This window comes from Aptenodytes patagonicus, chromosome 1 (genome assembly GCF_965638725.1).
Source record: "Aptenodytes patagonicus chromosome 1, bAptPat1.pri.cur, whole genome shotgun sequence".
NCBI classification, from domain to species: Eukaryota; Metazoa; Chordata; class Aves; order Sphenisciformes; family Spheniscidae; genus Aptenodytes; species Aptenodytes patagonicus.
In genome coordinates this window covers 225,690,211-225,711,290 of record NC_134949.1, presented here as the reverse complement: position 1 = coordinate 225,711,290, position 21,080 = coordinate 225,690,211, and the positions used below count along the sequence as shown (strand labels likewise).

The following is a 21,080-nucleotide window of genomic DNA, read 5'->3' as shown; positions in this document are numbered from 1 at the left end:
AAAAAGCCCTGTGACGCACAAAGCATGTCATCGATGGAGCGGAGTACTTTCCCTCGAAACAGTGATGTTCCCACACAAGGCAAATAGAGCAGTTGCATCAGAGTCAGTCTGGTCCTTTGGGAGTGAATGCTGTTTGGTGGGGAGGGGATCCTTCTCCTGGGTGAAGGCTGCAACCAGCTCTGCATCCCTGTGAGCGCTCGTTGGAGATGCATGTAAAGGCAGAGGGTAGTATCTGCCTCTTCCAGCATGCACAGAAGCGTTAGCTCCTCGCCTGGGACTGTTTTGCAGGCTCTATAGGATGCTCAGGATAAACTGCTTTAGCTTGGCTGGGTTTCAACTTTGCAGAGGTCCCTGAACCAATTTTAAGGTTGTGCTTGCAGAAGGTATGGTTCTTTACGTTTCAGTCATTCATAAAAATATAATTATCTGGGCTCCAAATAATCTGTCTACTGCTCTTGTCCTTGTGTGGCTTTCCTTACTGATAACTCCTATGAATTCCTTTTGCTTTTAGTGGTGTGGGAGAAACTGCACAAGGAAATAAAACTTGCAAACTAATTAAACTTCTCGGTCTTGTTGAATAACAAGCCAGAGATGTTGGCAGGGCTGGGAATAGATCTGATTATCGTTCCTACTCTCTTAATAGCCAGAGGACATGGTTAATTATTAAATTGCTTGTTAATGTATTGAAATATTGCTTGGCATTTTTAATTTCCTTCTCCCCCCTCTTTTCTTTTCTCCTCTTGCTGAAGGGCGCTCCCAGGACCTGATGGATTTCTGATACCTCGCTCCTGAGGGGCTGGAAGGAGCATGGTTAAACACCAGCCGCTGCAGTACTATGAGCCGCAGCTATGTTTGTCTTGTCTGACGGGGATCTACGGCTGCCGCTGGAAACGGTATCAGCGGTCACATGATGACACCACCAAGGTGGGTAGTTGACCGCGTTGCCTCTTCCCGGTGACTTTGGATTGCGGATGGGTGTGGGTCTTGGTTGAAAGTGCTGGATATTTGATTTTTTTTTTTTATTGGCTTGGATAGACCATGGAAACCACTGGCCCCATAGCTTGGAGGTCTGTGAGAAGTCCTCACCATGTGGTTGATGTAGAAGATGGGCATGGTTAGCTGGTCACGGTGCTCAAAGAGATTGAGTGGTATGTGTTTGGCCAAATCTGTCCATGTTTTCCTTTTGGTACTGGAGGAGACTTCTGTTTTGCTCCTTGCTCTGTGTCTTATTCGTGTGCTTGTGTTTCTTTGGCTGAATATGTAGGAGCTGCATTTCTGTGTAGTCTGTAGCTTCTGTGCATGTGAAAATAAGTTCGTAGGTAGGGGAAGGCAGCAGGAGGTGAGAACTAGCTGAGGGTAAACGGGGGAGCTGTTAGAGGTGACTTTTCCCTCCCTTGGATAACTGCAGTTTTTAAGAGCTCAGGCAGCGGGGCTGGACTCACGTCTTCCCTGTCGTTTGGGGCTGTGAGATGGGGTCTCGTGAGACCTGATGGGTTTATAGGAAGAAATGTGAAAAAAATGCTGTCAAAGCTGCCCTATTGCGTCTTCCAGGTAATGGTGGTTGTGTATTACTGTTCTTCTGTGCTCTCATGTTGTCTGGGGTTTTTCTTAGTGTGCTTACTACTTAAAGAAATAAAAAAACCACAAACCAAAACTTAAATTTCGTTTCTCCTGGCAATGATTGCAGGCGATTCTTTCACTGCTTTTTGAGGGCTTAGTTTTGCTCTGGTGACAGTTAGCTGCTCTGTTTTGTTTTTAAGTCTATAACCAGGGATCTTCCTGGCTGTGGAGTGCTTTTCCTTTGGAAAAGAGGCTGTTAAGGAGAAAACACTTCTTGGCGGCAGATCCTGTGCCAAAACTGTTCCTGGTTCTGAATTGTAATGACTGTTGGTGATGCAGCTTGGCCAGAGCTCCCATATGAGTTGAAAAGTCACGGCTTGCGTTTGTGCAGCGTAAAACAAATTTCCTTTTGCAAAGAAGAAATGTTTGTGCTGTTTTTCCTCCTCTTTCAGCCTGGCCAGCTTAGTCTGAGTGACCGCTTCTGAGCCAGCAGAATTTTCCTTTTGAGCAAATACCCGGGCGCATCCGTAGCAGAGGGTGTAGTTGGGTTTCTAAGACTTTGTCAGGAAAACAGTGGGACGTAATGTCTTGGCATGTGTGCGTGTAGTAACTTAAATACTCAAAACGCCTTATTCTGTATGCCTTATGAACTAGAACACTATGCTTCTTAGCTAAAAATCCATAGAAAAATTGCCATTGACTTAAATTTTTCAGGGGAAGCTGGCTCGGCTTGCAGTGATGTATTTTACCAAAAAACATCAGTGGCAGCTTTCTACTTGGAATTTCAATTGTTTTTCTAGTGCTAGAAAGGAATTTGTGTTTAAAGGTACCTGAGCTAGGCTTAAAAATACGGCCAGTCTCTGAGTTGGCCTTATTAAGGTCTACATGAGGCCTCAACTTCCACTTTGTTGAATGCTGAAATGCAGAACACTTAGCTATTGCAGGAGCAAGAGAAGAAAGTCTAAAATTAGCTACAGGCTATGCAAAACCAAAGTATGAAGAATCTGTTCCCGTCTTGTTGTTAATAAAGTGCCTTGCAGGTGTTAGTGCTGGAATCACAGAATCATAGAATCATTGAGGTTGGAAAAGACCTCTAAGATCATAGAGTCCAACCATCGACCCAACACCATCAGGCCCACTAAACCATGTCCCTAAGCGCCTCATCTACTCGTCTTTTAAATACCTCCAGGGATGGGGACTCCACCACTTCCCCGGGCAGCCTGTTCCAATGTTTCACCACTCTTTCAGTAAAGACATTTTTCCTCACATCCAATCTAAACCTCCCCTGGCACAACTTGAGGCCGTTTCCTCTCGTCCTGTCGCTTGTTACTTGGGAGAAGAGACCGACCCCCACCTCGCTACAACCTCCTTTCAGGTGGTTGTAGAGAGCGATGAGGTCTCCCCTCAGCCTCCTCTTCTCCAGGCTGAACAACCCCAGTTCCCTCAGCCGCTCCTCAGCAGACTTGTTCTCCAGACCCCTCACCAGCCTCGTTGCCCTTCTCTGGACACGCTCCAGCACCTCAACGTCCTTCTTGGAGTGAGGGGCCCAAAACTGAACACAGTATTTGAGGTGCGGCCTCACCAGGGCCGAGTACAGGGGCACGATCACTTCCCTACTCCTGCTGGCCACACCATTTCTGATCCAGGCCGGGATGCCATTGGCCTTCTTGGCCGCCTGGGCACACTGCCGGCTCATGTTCAGCCGGCTGTCGACCAGCACCCCCAGGTCCTTTTCCGACAGGCAGCTTTCCAGCCCCTCTTCCCCAAGCCTGTAGCGCTGCATGGGGTTGTTGTGGCCGAAGTGCAGGACCCGGCACTTGGCCTTGTTGAACCTCATACAGTTGGCCTGGGCCCATCGATCCAGCCTGTCCAGGTCTCTCTGCAGAGCCTTCCTACCCTCGAGCAGATCAACGCTCCCGCCCAACTTGGTGTCATCTGCAAACTGACTGAGGGTGCACTCGATCCCCTCATCCAGATCATTGATAAAGATCTTGAACAAGACCGGCCCCAAATGAGAGATTGTAGCACTGTATTTGGAGGAAAAAGTGCAAATGAAGGCTAGTTGTCCTCTGTTGGACAGGTCTATTTGCATGGGCTTGGATACTGCGGAGAATGGATGGAAACTCTAGGATAATGTGTAAGAGAGGAGTGAGAAACTTTTTTTTATTTTAGTTGCAAAATAGCCTCTGGCTGTTTGAGCAAGCAGGTAACTTCTACGGGCTGCAAACCAGTATTAGCATCCCTCCACCTCTCTGGATTGGGTGGGAGAACATTTCATGGTATCGCTCAAATTCAGGACTGCTGGTACTGCAAACTCCAGTCTCTGCCGTTGAGTGAAGTTCTGAAGCGGGGATGGACTTACCCCAAAATACAGGGTGCTCCCAGCATTGGGGTTTAGTGATCTCTGGTCTGCATGAGAGGACTTTCGGGATGGGTGGGAAAACTTGCCAAGATCCCAAGGTATCGGATGGGGATAGGAAGTTTTACATATGCTAATTGTCTCCAGCTGATGTATATCCAGCCACAGTATTTAGGTGTATCTGTGAGGGATTAGCCGGGAAAATACCATACCATAACTTAGCGGTGCCTATTTGCTTTACACAAAGGCGGTGGCATATTGATGACGATACTTACTGTATTGCCCTGTATCCAACCCTATAGTAACTCAGCCACTGCAAGCCCAGAGTAGAGGCAATTGTGGTATAATACATGTTTTAGGGACATGGTTTAGTGGACATGGTGGTGTTGGGTCGACGGTTGGACTCGATGATCTTAGAGGTCTTTTCCAACCTCAATGATTCTATGATTCTATGATTTCCTGAGCATGGTTTCCATAAAAAGGGGTATGGCATACTTGAGAGGTCTTAAGTCTTGCAAAAATCTAGAGCTACCTGGGAAGGAAGGAATAGGGTATGTACATGTTATGTTTATACTCTGTAATTATCAGAAAGCAAGGCACGTATTCAAAGAGCAACTTTTTTTTTTTAGTGTAGGCTACAACATGGTGACCTGCTTTCTTTTTAAAAGATGGAACTTTCTAGAATAAAAGGTCTTCACCTAAATTTGGGTTACGACCCAACCTTGTGTCCTTGAAATCTTCTGCTGATGACTGTCAAATGTTTGTTTTCTGAATTGTGCTGCAGCTCAACAGCCAGAGTTTTAATGATTCTTCTCCTTTTCCGCCAAATGTATGCAGATCAGGCTTTCTACTACGCATTAAAAATTTACATGAAAATGAGAATTTTAATTGTAAGCTTGAGTTCTAAGTTTTTTGGGAGACTGCTTGCTAGAATTGTAATTATCTCTTGCTTTCCTCTGACCTTTTGAGAACGGAGGAGGGGGGCTGAGGGTACCCAACCTGCACACTTGGTCTCCTTTTTAAATTTTAAGCAGCTGCAAAATTCCTTTTTCTATTGTGCACCTTCAGCTTTAATGGCAAGACCCTCTTTCACCTTTTTTTTAAGTTTTTAATGTGTGGGGTTTTTTTTTTAATGAAAGACACATAAAAAAGAAATGGTCTTGCTGAGATTCGGACCGTTATAATCTCTGTAGCTGGTGTGAGGAAGCAATTTCTGATCTCACCACAGCTTGTTCATCAGGTATTCAACCAAGGAAGTTCTTATGAAGTCAGTACATCATAACAGGGCTCTGTCGCCCTGAACACGGACGCTGTGGGTAAATAAGCTTTGGCTTGTAGTTGCCATATGTGCTTTTAAAGGTCTGAAGTTCAGATGGCAGCTTCCAAGGTAGCTCCCAGACACCACGATCCTGTTGATGGATTGCCGGCAATTAAACACAGAGCGAGCGGCACCGCTAACTGCAGTGCATGAACACGATGCTCTGGGCACAGCTTGTGTGCTTCACCTGAAATGAACTGCTGCTGGGTATTACAACACCAGAATAGCTCTTGCTCCTGGGGTAGAGTCCAGGGCTGGCTGCAGCATCTTTCAAAATCCACCCAGAGATGTTGCAGGATCAGTATCCACGTGGGAGACGTTGATGGGTTGCATTGTATAAACATGAAGTTAAATCTGTCAACTGGTTTTGTTCAGGTTTTTTTTTTAATTGCTTCCAAAACCATGTTGTCTGTACACAGCAAATATCACACCTGGGAAATCATCCTAGGTGGGAGTGGGGAAAGAGATATTCTGCAGAAGAAAATTGCAATGATTTTTTTATCTATCCAACAAACAGAAGAAGCCACTTTTATTGGCTGTTTGGTCTCTTTTTTTTGCAGTTACTGTGTATTGAAAAATCTTGGGATCTTTATTTATCTTATTTAGTTCCCTGTCGAATAGGATAAAATATTATCCCCATTTGCAAAGGGCTTTGGCTTCTCTGGTTAGCAGCAGGCACGGCTGATACTGTACTTCCCAAGCACGAACCCTTCTGAGATAGAAGTTGACGCAGACAAAATGTAACTGGGAACTCTTTTTGTCTCCCCCATTTCCATCGGACGCTTCCCGTGTTTACAAAACTATCTTTTCTTCCAGAAAATTGCCAAGAATAGGCAAGGATAGGTGCCTGGCCTGGTTGCATACAGTAGGAAGGGCCATCATCACCTGGGAATGAACCCACAATTGGCAGTTTTGGATCCCAGGTGACTGAAATTGCAAGATCCCTGTGATTTTCTGCTCTTCAGTGTCATCTACAACATTTAAATGGAGGTCTCTTCATGAGCTTTCTGTGAATGGTGCACTTCACGGTACTTGTACAATCTCTTTTCTTCCTCCCGTTTTTCTTGTAAACACTCCCGAGATGTTGTGAGTGAAAGGAGCAGTGTTAGTTGATGAAATCTTGTACATACAGAAATCCCACTGCTTTCTGAATGCTCCAATCCCACAGGTGTTAACCTGAGCAGCTAATAAACCAAACCCTTGTTAAGAACCTGGAAAGATGGTGAAACTGGAGCTAATGAGATGCACATCCAAGCTCAGGAGTGGATTTCTTTGAAAGCTTTGGGGGTGGTCGGGACGGATCGTCAATGAAACATGGGTTTGCAGGGTTGGACTTTGGGTATAACATTAATGTTTTGTTGTCCTTAAAACCACAACTTGTTCAGAATCCAGCTTAAAAAAAATCCCTCTTATCTTCCAGTGTGGCTTTGCAGGGCTGATGCATATATGAACACAGCCTGTTTAAAGCCCCTGTGCCTCCCAGAAACCTCGTATTTTTAAAGCTCACTTTTGCATATCCAAGGCATTGCCCCCTCCCTTTCGCAGAGATCCCCATTAGTTCCTGATGGGAGCAGCACAGGGACCTGGTCCAAGAGCTGGAACTGCTGGTTGCTTGTACCCACCAGCTTCTGGTGTTGGGAGAGAGCTACTCCTGCAGCCCTTGCTTCCAGCACTGCTGTTGGGTGGCATTTCCCCGCTGCTGTATTTGGACTCCATTTCTATGTGCCAGCACGTGTCCCTGCTTTTTTTTTTTGGTTGTCCCTTCCCTGAACGCGTGTCCTTGCGGGTCGTCTTTTCCCCATCTGGTACATGGCTCCTCTGGTCCTATCAGCACCTGCTGCAACCTTTCCCTTTCTGCCTTCATCCTCTTCTGACAGCAGCATTCGGTAATTGTAGCAGAGATGTTTCCTCGTTGCTGTTGGCTTGTAGGCTTGCTGCTCCCATCAGTGAAGAGCTGTCAAGCCCGGAGCAACGCCTTGTAGTGCGTCAGCTCTTCTGAGCCCAGCAGCAGATGCTCCATAGTTTGTGGAGTTCAGGAGCTGCCGTGTTATGTGCTGATGGATCGCGGTTTGAGGGTCTTTGGTACCTGATCAATAAAAGGGCAGCACTAGCTAGATATTACAGGCTCCTTGGAAGCACCTTGGGCCAGGAGTGTTGCTTCATTCACCATCCCTCTTGACAAACAGGCTTTTTATACCTTTGCTGGGGAAAATACTGAGAAGTGTTAGGAACACCTTCCTGGGGCTGCTCTGATGTAGTGCAATAAAAACTTTAATAGGGCTTGGCAGAGTGCCTCAACCTTCCTGACCTGAGGCCTCTGCAGCAGATGGGCATGTTGAAGTGGGAGGGAATTGAGAATTTCCCAAGCCAACCAGTTCTTGCTCAGCACTCTCCAGGTACCTCCCTTCCCTCCCCAGTATAATGTTCCAGTGTTAATAAGTGGAATTGCTAATGTTCAGGCAAAATACCAAAGTCTGGAATCAACACAACCTCCTATATTTAGTGTGTGAAGTGGCATAAATCCCTCTGCCACCTTGGTTTTTTTTCTCTGTAACTGGGTAAACTGAGGCACAGAAGTCAAGCTGCTGTGAGATGAGTGGGTGGTGGCCACCATTGAGTTTTGAATCCCAGGAATCATCCTAACATGGACACTTCTCCCTGGTACCTGTGAGTGCACTTAGGGGCTTCCTGATGGCACCGTCTGCTGCCCGTTGGTTTGGAGGTGAGGAGCTAGGGACAGCATCTCGTGTGACGCTGTGGCTGATGCCACCAGGAATCACAGCTAACTTGGTGGGTCGCAGTTATGTTCTCTGCAGCTTTAACTTGTCTGCCTGCAAATTCAGGCTCTGGGTAATATTATGAGTGTCCCCTGAGCAGGGCTGACCTTTTTCTAGGTGATTGATTAGCTCATACAGCAATGGCTCGCAGAATTTCTAATACTTTGTTATTACTACTTTAGTCAGAAACTTTGAAGCGATCCATGTGCGAGCTCCCTGTGATAAACGGCCAGGCCAGCCCCCCTTGGATACACAAAGGTGCCTTGTGACTTTTCCAACATTACGGGCCTCCGGGGTTTTATTCAGTTTGTGGCATTTCCTTGTTATAGCTGCCAGATGTGCTCCCTCCAACTGTTTTTTCTTTATGCATTGTACTAATTATCTGGGTGAAAAATTACGTCGCTGGAGCCCATCATCCCTCCTTCCTCCTGTTTGCTCTTGGACCTTTTCAGATATAGCAGATGCTGCTTCTCCTGTCCTCCTTGAAGCCACTGTGTAAATCGTCTTGCCTTAAAGTGTAATTGGGGAAGGTGAGTTCAGTATTACTGAATGTCAGTAGGTTGTTTCCATAAAGGAACCCACTCAAGATGCACCAGAAAGTCCCTAAGTGGCCGGTGAAGCTCCAAAACCACAGAATAGTAAACCAAAAGAAGATTGTAGGGATGGACCTTTACCACCCCCAGTTTTCACCCCGGATTGCAGTGAAAACCAGCCTTGAATTAACAGCTTAAAACAGGGCTGAATAATTAGCGTGTCCGTAGTCTGCGTAGGCAAGAAGATCTAAGGACTGACGGCCAAGTGCTGTCTGTGCAGGAAAAAGAGCCTTTGGGCTGTTGAGGAGGGGATGGGGGAAGAAAGACGGGACCACCACCTTAAAGTTAGGGAAGGATATAGGGATAAAAGGGACCTTCAAACCCTTTAAAGATCCCCAGACAAGCCAGGACAAAACTGGACTTGTCCTGTTTCTGATATTCAAGAAATCTCCATGTTTCTTTTGTCCTTGCTCCAGCAGCAGCAGCCTGAGGAAGATGGCTTTTGCATTTTCCACACACGCCCACTCCCCTTTATCTTTGGTTTCCAGACAGAAGTCTAGGCTGCCTGTGCTTCCCAGGAAATCCACTACATGTTATCAGGGGGTTTACCCAAGCCTTTCCTAGAAAGTATTTGGAAAGCAATGACTTCAACTTGCCGTGCTCAGCTTGAGGAAGAAGAAAGGCTGCGAGCAGATACAGCTGATGCCTTGAAGCTCTTGAAGCTAATCACTGCTGAAGGAAGACACTTTAAAGGCTCAGATAGTTGGCTGTGAGGGCACTGATTTCTGATCTATTACTGGCGTGAGCTTCTTGAGAGAGAGACGGGGCCAGAGTTTGAGAATTTCCAGGGGTGGCCGATGGAAGAGACGGGGGGAAGCTGCAGCCCATCGCATTGTGCCCTGTGCTGGGAAAGCTGATCTGAGACTCGGAAGTTGAGGCTGTTGCCAAAACAGCAACCAAAAATGACCTCAGGTGCTCTGCTTTAGATTGAGAGCTGTTCACCCTGATCATTTTCCTTGAGGTTTCTCTCTCTGAATTCCTCCTTGGATGTTTATGACTACGCCAGCGTTTCCACGACCATCATCCAGATTTTGGTACTTGGAGAAGAAAAGGCTCGATGGATCTATTGCCTCCTGATGCAGCGTGTCCCATCTGGGATACTGCAGTGCAAGACTTACTGAACACAAAGCTTTGTAGCTTTTTTTTTTTTTTTTTAAATCTGGGTAATACAAGGGTGCTCTCTTAGCCCATTGACCAGCTACAGATGTGTTTAAGGCAGGGGAGAGACTTTAGCTGATGCATTTCTCTACCCCTTCCTACCACCCAAAAAGTGGTTGCACAGAGCAGTTAAAGCAACCCAGCAAGGAGCGCAGCTACCCCCGATTTCTGCTCGCGGTACTGCTGCTGTGTTGTGGAGGGTGACAACGCCGGCATAATTGGTCCATCATAAATCCTGCGCGTTATGGCACGCGTCGGGTGCTGCTGAGCTATCAAAGCATGCTCTCGTATGGGCGTGTTGTGGTCACGGCAAAGAGATGGGGACTGCTGGGGCACGTGTAAGAGCGGTGGAGAAATACAGAAATGCCCAGAGCCAGCTGCATCTCCCTGTCCTTTCTGCAAGCGGCGTCATTTAAACATCAGCGGTGCTCACTTAGCAGGAAAAATGGGAGAGATGCTGTAATGGAGATTAGAAACCAAATTGCCCTTTATGATTTAAACAAATGCTTCATGCAGATGCCCTGGTTGGCATGTGGTATGAGAGGTGAAGGCAGTGGGTTTGTTATGGCCCGTGGGGCAGCTGAACACGCTCGCTAGAAAGCGGCAGCATCATTCGAGGAGCCGCACTGCCGCTTTTCTTTCGGAGATGGTGGCTTTTATATCGCGCGTCTCCTAATCGTTTAAATAAATGCAAGGTGTCTGAACTGTGTAGATATGGGAGGAGAGATGGGGGGAATATCTAATACTTGTAATGCCTCTCCCTGCCTTTAAAGTGACTATTGTGTAGCTGCAAGCCAGTATAAATGAGATATCAAACTCTTCCTAATGAATTGGGTGTTCGCTGTTAAAATTTATTCCCTTAAAGTGAAATGTGAATGATTCAAGATGGTCCATCTGGTTAAAACCATCACGTGGCCTTGAACTGAGGCTTCTGATAGCTTTTTTTTTTTTGGGTCCTTTTGTGAAAAGACAAATGAGGAGCTGTGATCCATCGACATAATGGATTGCTGTGCTGCGTCTGTGATACGTGTATTAATTCACTTTATAGTGAAATACTCTTGTAATTCCCACTTGGCAAGAGCTGTTAAATGACCTGAACAGATGATCTAAGCCACGACGGCGTGATATATCTGTGTGACTATAGGCTTTGGAGCTGGGACTTTGCCGGGTCTTCAGTGCTAATCCCCAGACGGCCAAAGGTCACTGGTGACAGAAATTGCTGGCTCTGCTGAAAACCACTGTTAGAAGACGGGTGAATTTGCCTTTTTTAATGCGGTTTCAATTTGTTAATGTTCGTGACCGTAGGCCTGAGGACACGGGAGTTTTTGATGGAAAGAGGCTCTTTCAAGCCTGTTTGATTTGAGGTTGGGCGCTAAGGCATTGGATGCTGCGCGTTGGACGTGACCAGCGATTCAGAGCTGAATCCCCATGAATGGATGTGTCCGATTATGTTGGAGTGATGGGCTAAGTGCAGGAAAATCCAATCATTGGATTAAATATTGATTTTTTTTCCTTTTATTTTTTTAATTTTCCCCAATGCTTGGAATTGAAAGCAAAACTACTCTGTTTTCGGGGCTTTACGCATCACTTAAACATCCTTTAAATACACCTTTGAGCCCTTCATTTTACAGGGAGGCTGTGAGATGACACAGCGTGGATGATTGTGCAGGGAAGGGGTTTGAGATGCTCATAGCTGCACGCGGACACCTCATCCTGCCCAGCCTCCGGCTCCTGCTGCAGGTTTTGCTGAACTCCCTCAGGTTTGTTGTCCTTGCGGTTGCGCTGCCTTGCAGGAATTGTGCTGTCCTGTGTTTGCAGTCTTGTTCCCTCGTGAAATCTGTTTCTCTTGGCTCTGGGAGTCAGGGAGAAATGCAGACCTCTTCTTGTGTCTGGGGTTGCAGGTGGTTCTCCCGGGAGCACGGGTGTCATTCAAGTGTTGTCTTGCTCAGTGACGTTTGGATGCTGAAACGCATTCAAAGCTTCAGCAGCGGTGGCAATTTCCTCCCACAGTGAGGGAAGATGAAAAGGCAGGATTTCTCCCAATTTTTCCTAAGGCCATCTGCCAAAGAATATCTCGTCTGAAGTGTGACTGCAGCCAGCCTTTAAGGCTGAACTGAATTTACACAGGGCATCGTGCTGTCATATTATAATATGATTTTTCTCTCCCCTATCTCACTGTCTCTTCATTGCATATTCCCTAAAGCAGGTCTGTGGTCAGCTGAGCCAGGCAGGAGTTGCATTTGCTGTGCGCGGTGCCATCAGACCAGACTTTGCGAGGAGTGTTTACTGGGTCTGCCTGGGAATGGCATGTTTTGGCCTTCATGAAGGAGCAAAACCTTTCTTAGGCTGGGCAGGTAGTCCCATGGTAGACTAGCAAGGAGCAGAGAGGTGTGCTAACCTCAGAAACTATTCTTAACTTGCCAGGAGCTTGCTTATCGTTGAGACCCACATCCTCAGACAGCTCCTAGAAAGGCTGGGATGAACCTGCCACAGACAATGGCTTCAACATTAGCCTTGCCCTGCTTAGACAGGTGAGCCTGCAGAAGACCGTTACTGGTCATCTCTAGATCCTACCATGGAGGTACAAGCCCAGAAAGCTGGTGTATTCCTGACTGCTTGACCAAAAGGCCAGGCTGCTGGGCAGCGTTATAAATTACAGTCTATTCAATAAATACTGTTCTCAGCCTTAATGGGTTTGGGTTGTGTTTTTCCTCCAAAGCCACTCTTCAATATAAATAGTTGGCCATTGGCTGCAGATACTGTGGCCTCTGTAAATTCCTGCTTGCTTCACGTGAAAGGTGTTTCCTACTTCGGTAACACTTGTTTGAAGGATGGGAAATCCCAAGTCCCCAAAACCCCAGCAAGTTTGGTAACTTGCTGCCTAGCGCAGCCTAGCGCTGTCAGGGTGAGGATGTTTGACTAATGCTAAATCTCTGGCTTGAGCCTGATGTAGGCAAAATGCCTGTGGGAGGGAGTCTGCAAAACCCATTGACTGTGCCTGAGTTAGGATTATGGGCTCAGACTGGGTGATTAACGTGCCCTATGATTTATAATGCTTTATAGGTGTCAAAGGTTTTTACTGCAGAGCATCTGCAAAATGTGTTTCAGGCTATAAACAGCCAGCACTGAACTGGAGCTGCACCTGGAGAAAGGGGGGAGGCAGGTGGGAGACATGGAAAATGAGGGGAAAAAGAGGGATTTTTGGGTCATGGTCCCTTGGAGCCAACCCTGTGCTTTGCTTACAAGAACTGGAAGCTCTGTCAGTTGGGTTTTGCCAGGGCTTTCCCCTGAGCATTTGGGTAGAGCGATGTCCTTCCAGTCTAAAGACAGTGGTGTGCACCGTCGAGTGCAAGCAAACGAACACTTGCAAGAGTTACTCTTGCAAAATCTTTACCGGTTTGAAAGACGCTGGGTGAAAGATGTGACTTGGATGCTCAATCAACTCGTGGTTTAACGTATCACCGCATATGGGAGGAGAGCCTTTCCAGGCTGTCCCTGTGAGTCCCCTGTACTGGTTTTGCCTGGGATAGAGTTAATTTTCTGCATAGTAGCTGGTATGGTGCTACGTTTTGGATTTGTGACCAAAACGGTGTTGATAACACAGGGACGTTTTAGCTATTGCTGAAGAGTGCTTACGCAGCATCAAGGTAGACTATTTACTGAATTCATTCTAAAAGGAGGGAAAAAATGAGCCTGTCTTTCTGCTTGCTTTCCAAAACAAATATGTTTTCCCTCTCGGCTTTGTAGTTGCTGTTAGCACTAGAGTTAAACTTTTTAAATTGAATTGGATAACTCGTTTTTCAAAAGAGGCAATGGCAACCTGTACTCCTGCCAGTGCAAACTTCGTTGTTGGTAGCTGCACTAACACAGGTTAATTTGATGTGCTGCTGTTTCCTTGGATATTTAGTCCTTTCCCATGTCTAGAGCCATAAGCATATGAAGTTTGAAGAGAGCAAACGATAGAAGTGAAATGATATTAAAATCATGAAAGCTTGACTTCTTGGTCTCTTTTGGTGTCTGAAGCCCTCTCTCTAATTTCAACAAGGATGGTGAAAAATCAGGGTGCTTTTCCAGAGGGAGACTTTATTTTTCTCACCCAGAGGGAAGCGAGTGTGACCTTGCTGCCCATCAGTTGGACTAGAGTGGTTTACTTTACGTTCGGGTTTGAATTTGCCAGTTTCCCAATCCACCGAGTCCACTCTCATAGCGCCTTTCCCTGATTTCCAGGTGTCCTGGAAGAGATTCAAGGACAGTCATGCTGTGACAGAGCATAAAATACTGGAGCACAACTTTGCAGCGTGTCCTTGCCGCGGATGCCCTGGGAGGGTGTATTGGCCAACAGAGACGGCCAACAGAGAAGGCTTTTTCCCCCCCCCAAAGAGAAGAACTCTTCCTGCCTCTCATAAAAGTAGATTTTGTGGAAGTTGATCAAGGATGGTTGTGGGTCCAAAATGACCACAAAACTCAGCTAGATGCGAAGGAAACCCGGCACCAGTGTGAGTAAATGAATGAAAAGGAGGAAATGAAAAGGAGCAGGATTAGCTTGCGATGATGTTCCCTTGCCAAGCTTGTGCAGAGGAACAGAGGTGATGGGACAGAGATGTGCGATGAGTGGGTTTAAGTGCTCTATGAGGGTGCTGGTAACTTCACCAGGAGGAGGAAAGATGCGGTGATGGTGAGCCCAGTTCTGGCCAGATGTGATGGGTGGGAGATGCTGCTGTGCAGATGGTGGGGCACAAGCTGATATATAGGTTGCTGCTGTGGGGAGACGGAGGAAGCTTAGGATGGGAAGGCTTCAAAATAGTGATGGGCTGCCAAATGTTGGGGAGGAGAGCATGCTTTGGGGGGGTGAAAAGGGAGAACTGGAGGAAGACGGTGAGGCTTGAGCTGGGAGAGGTGCTCCCGTGTCCTGCATCATCTGTACTCGGCACTGGTAAGGCTGCACCTCGAATACTGTGTTCAGTTTTGGGCCCCTCACTCCAAGAAGGACATTGAGGTGCTGGAGCGTGTCCAGAGAAGGGCAACGAGGCTGGTGAGGGGTCTGGAGAACAAGTCTGCTGAGGAGCGGCTGAGGGAACTGGGGTTGTTTAGCCTGGAGAAGAGGAGGCTGAGGGGAGACCTCATCGTTCTCTACAACCACCTGAAAGGAGGTTGTAGCGAGGTGGGGTCGGTCTCTTCTCCCAAGTGACAAGCGATAGGACGAGAGGAAACGGCCTCAAGTTGCGGCAGGGGAGGTTTCGATTGGACGTGAGGAAAAATTTCTTTACTGAAAGAGTGGTGAAACATTGGACCAGGCTGCCCAGGGAAGTGGTGGAGTCCCCATCCCTGGAGGTATTTAAAAGACGTGTAGATGAGGCACTTAGGGACATGGTTTAGTGGGCATGGTGGTGTTGGGTCGATGGTTGGACTCGATGATCTTAGAGGTCTTTTCCAACCTCAATGATTCTATGATTCTATCTGGGAGAAACCTGTCTAGGTGTCTGCTGTGCTAAAGAGCTTTTTGGAAGCTCTGCGCAACTCAGTACAGGGGTGCTCGAGTGAGGGATTGAAATATTTGCTGTAGGCTTCAGCCAGGCACAGAGCTGAGCCTGCTCAGTGTTTCTTTATTTCTACGAATTCCTCTGCCCAAAGACACACATTGTCCTTCAACCTCATCCCTTTGTTATTGGATTAAGGCAGAATTGAGAATAAGAGACTTGAAGAGTAAATTTTCAGTGAAGTACAGTTAAATAGGTAGTTGCTTTTAACAGCTGCTGCCATCCTATGTGTTTACAAAAGGGGAGAAATGTCGATATAATGGGAAATAGAAGGCCTACACCAATACCCTCTTCTCTCCTATCCCTTTCATAAAAGTCCTGCCTCTGTTGCTGCTAACTGATTTGGAGGTCAGGAGGAGGGCAAGGTAGGCTGGGGAGTGGGATGCCCTTGTACACGTTTTTCCACTGCTGATGTAATCTTCAATGCATTTGTATCAACCGCTTTTATTTTCCTGGGGTGACACATCCTACTGCTTCGGTGAAAGCCGCAAAGAGACAGCGCTGTGTGAAAGAGCAAGTGTTTGTGCCACGCTGTGGTTCCCCTGGCCCCGTTGCACACCACCGTACTGCGACAGCTTCGTGCTCCTTTGCAGAACACTTTGCATGTGGGAAGGTCCTTTGGCTAAAAACGGTAGGGAAAAACCAAACCCTTCTGCAGGACTGTAAAGTTGTGATTAATGGAGCCATGCAATAAGCCTTGCTCAGAAATCTTGGCAGAGGTGGCAGGTTTTGGAGCTCCTAAGTTCCTACAGATGCTGAAAATGAGCATCTGGGAAGAGGGCAATGTGTCGTACCCACATGGGAAAGCCTGCAGCTAAGAATTCTCTTCTGTCTGGCTTGCCACCTGGCCCATGAGCATAAACCAGCTGGCCAGTGAGCATAAACCCAGCTAGCACGGGGTAGATACACACTCATCCAATCCAAATGCTACATCCAAATAGTCATTGGCTTTTCCTCCTCTTGTCCAGCATAAGGACTGGTCTATCTCAGTGGTCTCTGGCTTAGACCAGAAGTTGCATCCTGGATTTCAATCTTCTGATGAAAGATCTTGTGGCTTCCTGGAAAACTTCCATAACTAGCGCTTTTTTGGAAGGTTGCGCTGAAAAATCCTGATGTGCTGCTTTCTTTTAAGCTGATTTTCATTTTTTGTTAAACTGAATTTCTTGGCAGTCGAGTGCGCAGGCTCTCCTCACAAGGTGTTTGCGGGATGTAGCTCTAAATGAGGCACATCTTGCCATGTCTAAAGGTGATGAGTGGTAACTGCATGCTACAGACGTGTGGACGTATTAAGGATTAACTTGTAGGTTCTGGTGGTATGTTCTGAGTGCTTTTCAATGGTTTTGATGATATTTAGCAAAACAGCATCGTCTTACGCTGTGCTTGGCCTGCTGATTTGGAGAGTGGGTGGCACTATTTCGAATTGTCACATTTCCTCTGCGGCCTTAGGAAATACTGCAGGGATGGTTTAAAGTCTGCAGCAACCATCTTCATTTGCATTGATGAACATAATTTTGCTTGAACAAGCTCTAACAATTCTTCACAAAAGTGGATTACTTGGATCTATTTCTCCCTGTTTTACTGTGGGCAACGTTTAGGATTTTCAGTCTCCGAAAACCATCAGATGCCTTTTTAGAAAGTGTGCCTAGAAACCATGTTTAGCTGCAGCACAATATTCAAGTAAGTGGGTGACATTCAGTGGCCTTTCTTGTACAGAAGTCACGTTAGATGATTTAATGGTCCCTTTGGTTTTTAAAATGTATGTGTTTTATTTCGTGATGTAAAAAGCTTCTAAATTGAGGGCAGAGGTTAGCTTGCCAAATACATTGCAGCTGTTCATCCTAATTTGAAAGGAGAGGCTGCTGGAAGTCCTGGAACAGAAAGGCTTGGAAGCTGAAATGCTTTTGCATAATAATATCTTTCTGCCTTTTAATACAGATGTTCGCATTCATGCCTCCTATTCTGGGAGTCCGGCCAAGTTTCTGCATAGAGGAACTGCACACAGTTCCTGGTCCTGTCCTTCACCCCAACATCATCCCAGAACAGGTACAGCCTGAGATTAATTTCCTTGCTGGAGTTTCCAATCCGTTTATTAATAAATCAAACAACGCGCTGTTTCAGACACATGGTTGGTTTTTGCAGTAAAGTGGTAGGTACAGCATATTTCCCTACGGGGCAATTGCTCTTTGTAGTTTGCAAGCTAGTCCTATTAAATTAAAAAAGCCACCGCAAACTGAAACTCTGCAGCTTTCTTGCAGTGTGTGGGTTATCGCAGCGATGCTCGTTCAGGGGATGATTGAATCTGACGGTTGTGGCTGTGCCTTCCTCCCCCTTTACCAGGAAAAGGCTGTAGCAGTTCAGCAGTGGGTTGGTGGTTTTTTTTTGTATGTGTGCTTATTGCAAGCATTTTTGGGAAGCAAATCTCTGCATCAGAAGACGCTCTTTTCCCCACGTAGCTTACTGTTCAAGCAAAGAGTTTTGGCATCTAGAAAGGTGTTGTGACTGATGCACTCTTTTGATCGTGGCTGTATCATTTAGGACCAGAGCAGACACCTTCTCCTCTGCCAGGCTGTGTATTCTGGCCCAGGCTTTCAGGAAGCTGCAGTTTGGGTCCAGTGAAACATGGAGATGACCGCAAAACTTCCTTACTCTGGGAGTTCAGTGAAGCTTACCGTGGGATTTTTCTAAACCTTTGGGATGCAGCATCTGAATTGCATTTCTGACCCCTCTCCCACCCTGCCATGCACACAAGGGCAGAGAAGCCACGTCCGAGACGAACACCGCTGCAGCGGGAGCTGGGTGTCTCCTGTAAAGTCTGGCTCTTCAGCAGCTGAAGCTCGAGAGCATCAGCAAAGATTGTGAGACATGTAATAAATAGGAGGAGTTGGCAGCAAAATGTCTCCTATGCTCTTAGCATGTGTCAACAAGCAGCTAGGCCAAACTGCACATTTAATTCTCCTGAACTTTTGCTCGTAATGCCTCCTCTGAATCCCCTTCAGGTCTCAGTAGCGATGCGGTCATAGCCAGCCCCACCAGACTTCTCGCAATGCTTTCCCTTGTGCTGGTTGCGTGGTGGAGCCAAGGAAAAAGCCCTCCAGAATGTGCACGCAGGTGGGCAGATCCTGACCTGCAGTGAAGGCCAGATGACTCCTCTTTGAGCAAAGACTGGTTGAAGCTGGAAAGCTCATAGCAAAGATTAGGGAGCACAAATGGATTATGATGATGTTTTGGGGGTTGTTCTTTCAAGCTGCTCTTGATGGACGTTGAGCAAACACCCAGAGCGGCTGCCAGACCAGCTCTGCCTCCTGACCCAAAGGCCTGTGCACTGCTGTGTGTGCGCGCATGTGTGAAATCTTGATACTAGATGTTACTAACGTCAGAGCTTGGCTGTAGCTGCTGCAACCTCATTCCTGCTGGACTGTGCTAGCAAACCGTGCTGCCGCAATGCTGTGCGCTGCTGTTGGCTGCCTGTTCCCCGAGGTGCCATCTGCAACTCAATTCTCAGCCCAATAAATGCATTAGTGGGGTGAGGAAGGGAAACATTGCTGTGCAAATGGGACTAAACCGACTAATGAAGTTAAGTCCTTGGCCTGTAGTAAGGTCCTCTGCATAATCCTGCAAACAAGATTTGAACTGGCTACGCCACGGTAGGAGCCTCGGCTTGCCAGTGTGGTGGAAAAGCCTGAGAGCCCACAGATGTCTGAGTTACACCTTGTTTGGGTGCTTGGGTGTCCTGTGGTGCATGCAGGTTTCCGATGCTTTCAAAAGTGTTGCTGGGGTGTGGGTAGAATGAGGCCGTGACCACGTGCGCATGGGTGGCTTGGTTTCTGGTAGGTAGCTCTACAGCATTGTGTGGTTAGTGGAAAAGAACTTGAAGATACGTGGAGATGTGGCTTTCCTGGCATCCGTCAGTTTGTTGTTTTAGAGATGACTTGGCTGCCTGTGGGATCTGGGTGGGGATCCAGACTGCCTCAACACTGAGGTGCACAACTTGGATGCCAGAAATGCTTGTGTTTTTGGGGTTTTTTTTTTTTATGAATTGGGAACCTCTGCGCTAACCTGTTGGCTTATTAACAGCATTGATTAGCAAAGCTTAAAAATATAATGACTGTTCTTCAGCGTTGGCTGTGAAGTTGATCTACGATTTTTGACTGTCTCGTGAGTCCCTCTTGAAAAGGGGCCTTGCATTTAGGGCTGTTTGATTGCAGAAACAACCTTTTGCTCCCGCTTTTGTTTCCAGGAGAACTACTGCTGAGCTCCAAAGTGTGATTTCAAGGGTATAAGTAGCAGCTGGAGACGTGCAAAGAGAAGCTGTGCTTGCCTGTGGCTGGGGGTTTTAATGGGTTTTTTTGGTGACTAGTATTTGTAGCTCATCACAACCTTGAAAATTATTTTTTGCCTTCGTGCCATCTCTACAATGAGCTGTTAAAGGAGAAAAGCTGATGAACTGGTCTGGACCCATCAGTTGTCATGTTCTCCTTGACGTGTGGTTTTGAGCCTTTATTTGGCAGCACGCTTACTTGCAGATGATGTCAGCCAGCACTTGAGAATCAATTGACTTCCGTGCAGTCAAGAGGCCCTTTTTCAGGGACAATTATGGGGAAAAAATGAAACAACTAAGGCCTTGTTTGAAGTCTCCTAAACTTGGAGCATTCTGACTCTTAAGAACTGAGTTAACTTCCTTGTGTGCTTTCCTGAAGCCTCGCTGGCCAGTTGCAAAATTGAAGTTTACTTTTGGGTGACAAAAAGCAGGACCAATTACCACCAAATAAAGCTTGGATGGTTGTTCAAATCACTTTACGTGTGCCAAAGATGGCCCCTGCTCTAAGGAGAGCAGCTCTTATCTCTCTACCCCATCCACTGGGTGTCTGAGGCTGCTGGGCAGGGACTGTGCTGTGATGGACAACTCTTGACTCGAGGGTGACTTGACTAGCAGAAGCCTGGTGCTTTTAACCTCACCTTGTGCAAAAGTCTCCCTTCTGGGCGGAAATTCCCAAAGTGATTAAAAACTCAACCACCTCAAGTCAGTTGGATGCTTAGCGGAAAGAGACCCAGCTTCTCACCCCTTCCAGGAGAAACCAATCTTTCTCTTGATCGTGATGCTTGGGGCGATGCTTTTTTTGGTATCGGTGTTGTGCAAGACTCCGGTGACGTCAGCCCTGTTGCCAGGCTGAGGACCGCAGGTTAATGTCGGAGGAAGAGGGTGTGTTGGCTTTTCCGCTCTCCCAGACTGCTGGTTTCACCGCAAGACTGCTCTTTCATTCTCGCTAGCTGCTGTCTCTTCGTGTTTTACATTTTTTTTTTTTTTTTTTTGACGCAGATATGCTGGCCTTTCTGGAAAAACAAACCACCTCCTGGTTCGTCTAATTCAGAACACGCTGCTATGCCTTACTTTAGGGTTTGCTTAACAAGCCTAGTTTGTAACCACCTAAACCGCCGCAGATCTCGAGCAAACCACACCGCTGTGAGCTGCGCCTTACTGTCTTGGTGTTTTCCTTCCCCAGTAAGGTCAGGAGCCTGAAGTTGAATCGGGTGGGGTGGAGTAGCTTTTAGCTGAGTGATATCTGGAAAGAGGATCTCATTTCATTGCTTTTCTTCTTGAGGTCGATGTGAATTAGTGCGTGCATGTGTTTGCAAGAGTTATTAGCAATGTGCCGGAGTCTGAACAAGCTATTTTACTGTAATTGTCTGCAGCCATCAGGGGTTCCTGTTTCTTCAGCAAGAAGTGAATGATAAATGGCACAATCCAAAGTGAAACCTGCCTCGATGCTGCTGTATTAT

General features: G+C 46.8%; 1 protein-coding gene across 6 annotated transcripts in view; it reads left to right on the top strand.

Annotated features, from left to right (window-relative positions):
- The window catches only part of GDPD5 (glycerophosphodiester phosphodiesterase domain containing 5), a 188,674-nt gene that overhangs the window by 68,232 nt on the left and 99,362 nt on the right, over positions 1-21,080 (top strand). For 5 of the 6 annotated variants that reach the window (XM_076328501.1, XM_076328496.1, XM_076328497.1 and 2 more), the window contains exon 2: positions 750-924. In XM_076328501.1, the coding sequence (XP_076184616.1) occupies positions 808-924 (117 nt within the window). In that variant the 5' untranslated portion in view covers positions 750-807. The remainder of the gene's footprint in view (positions 1-749; positions 925-21,080) is intronic. The other variant, XM_076328500.1, reaches the window with a different exon arrangement.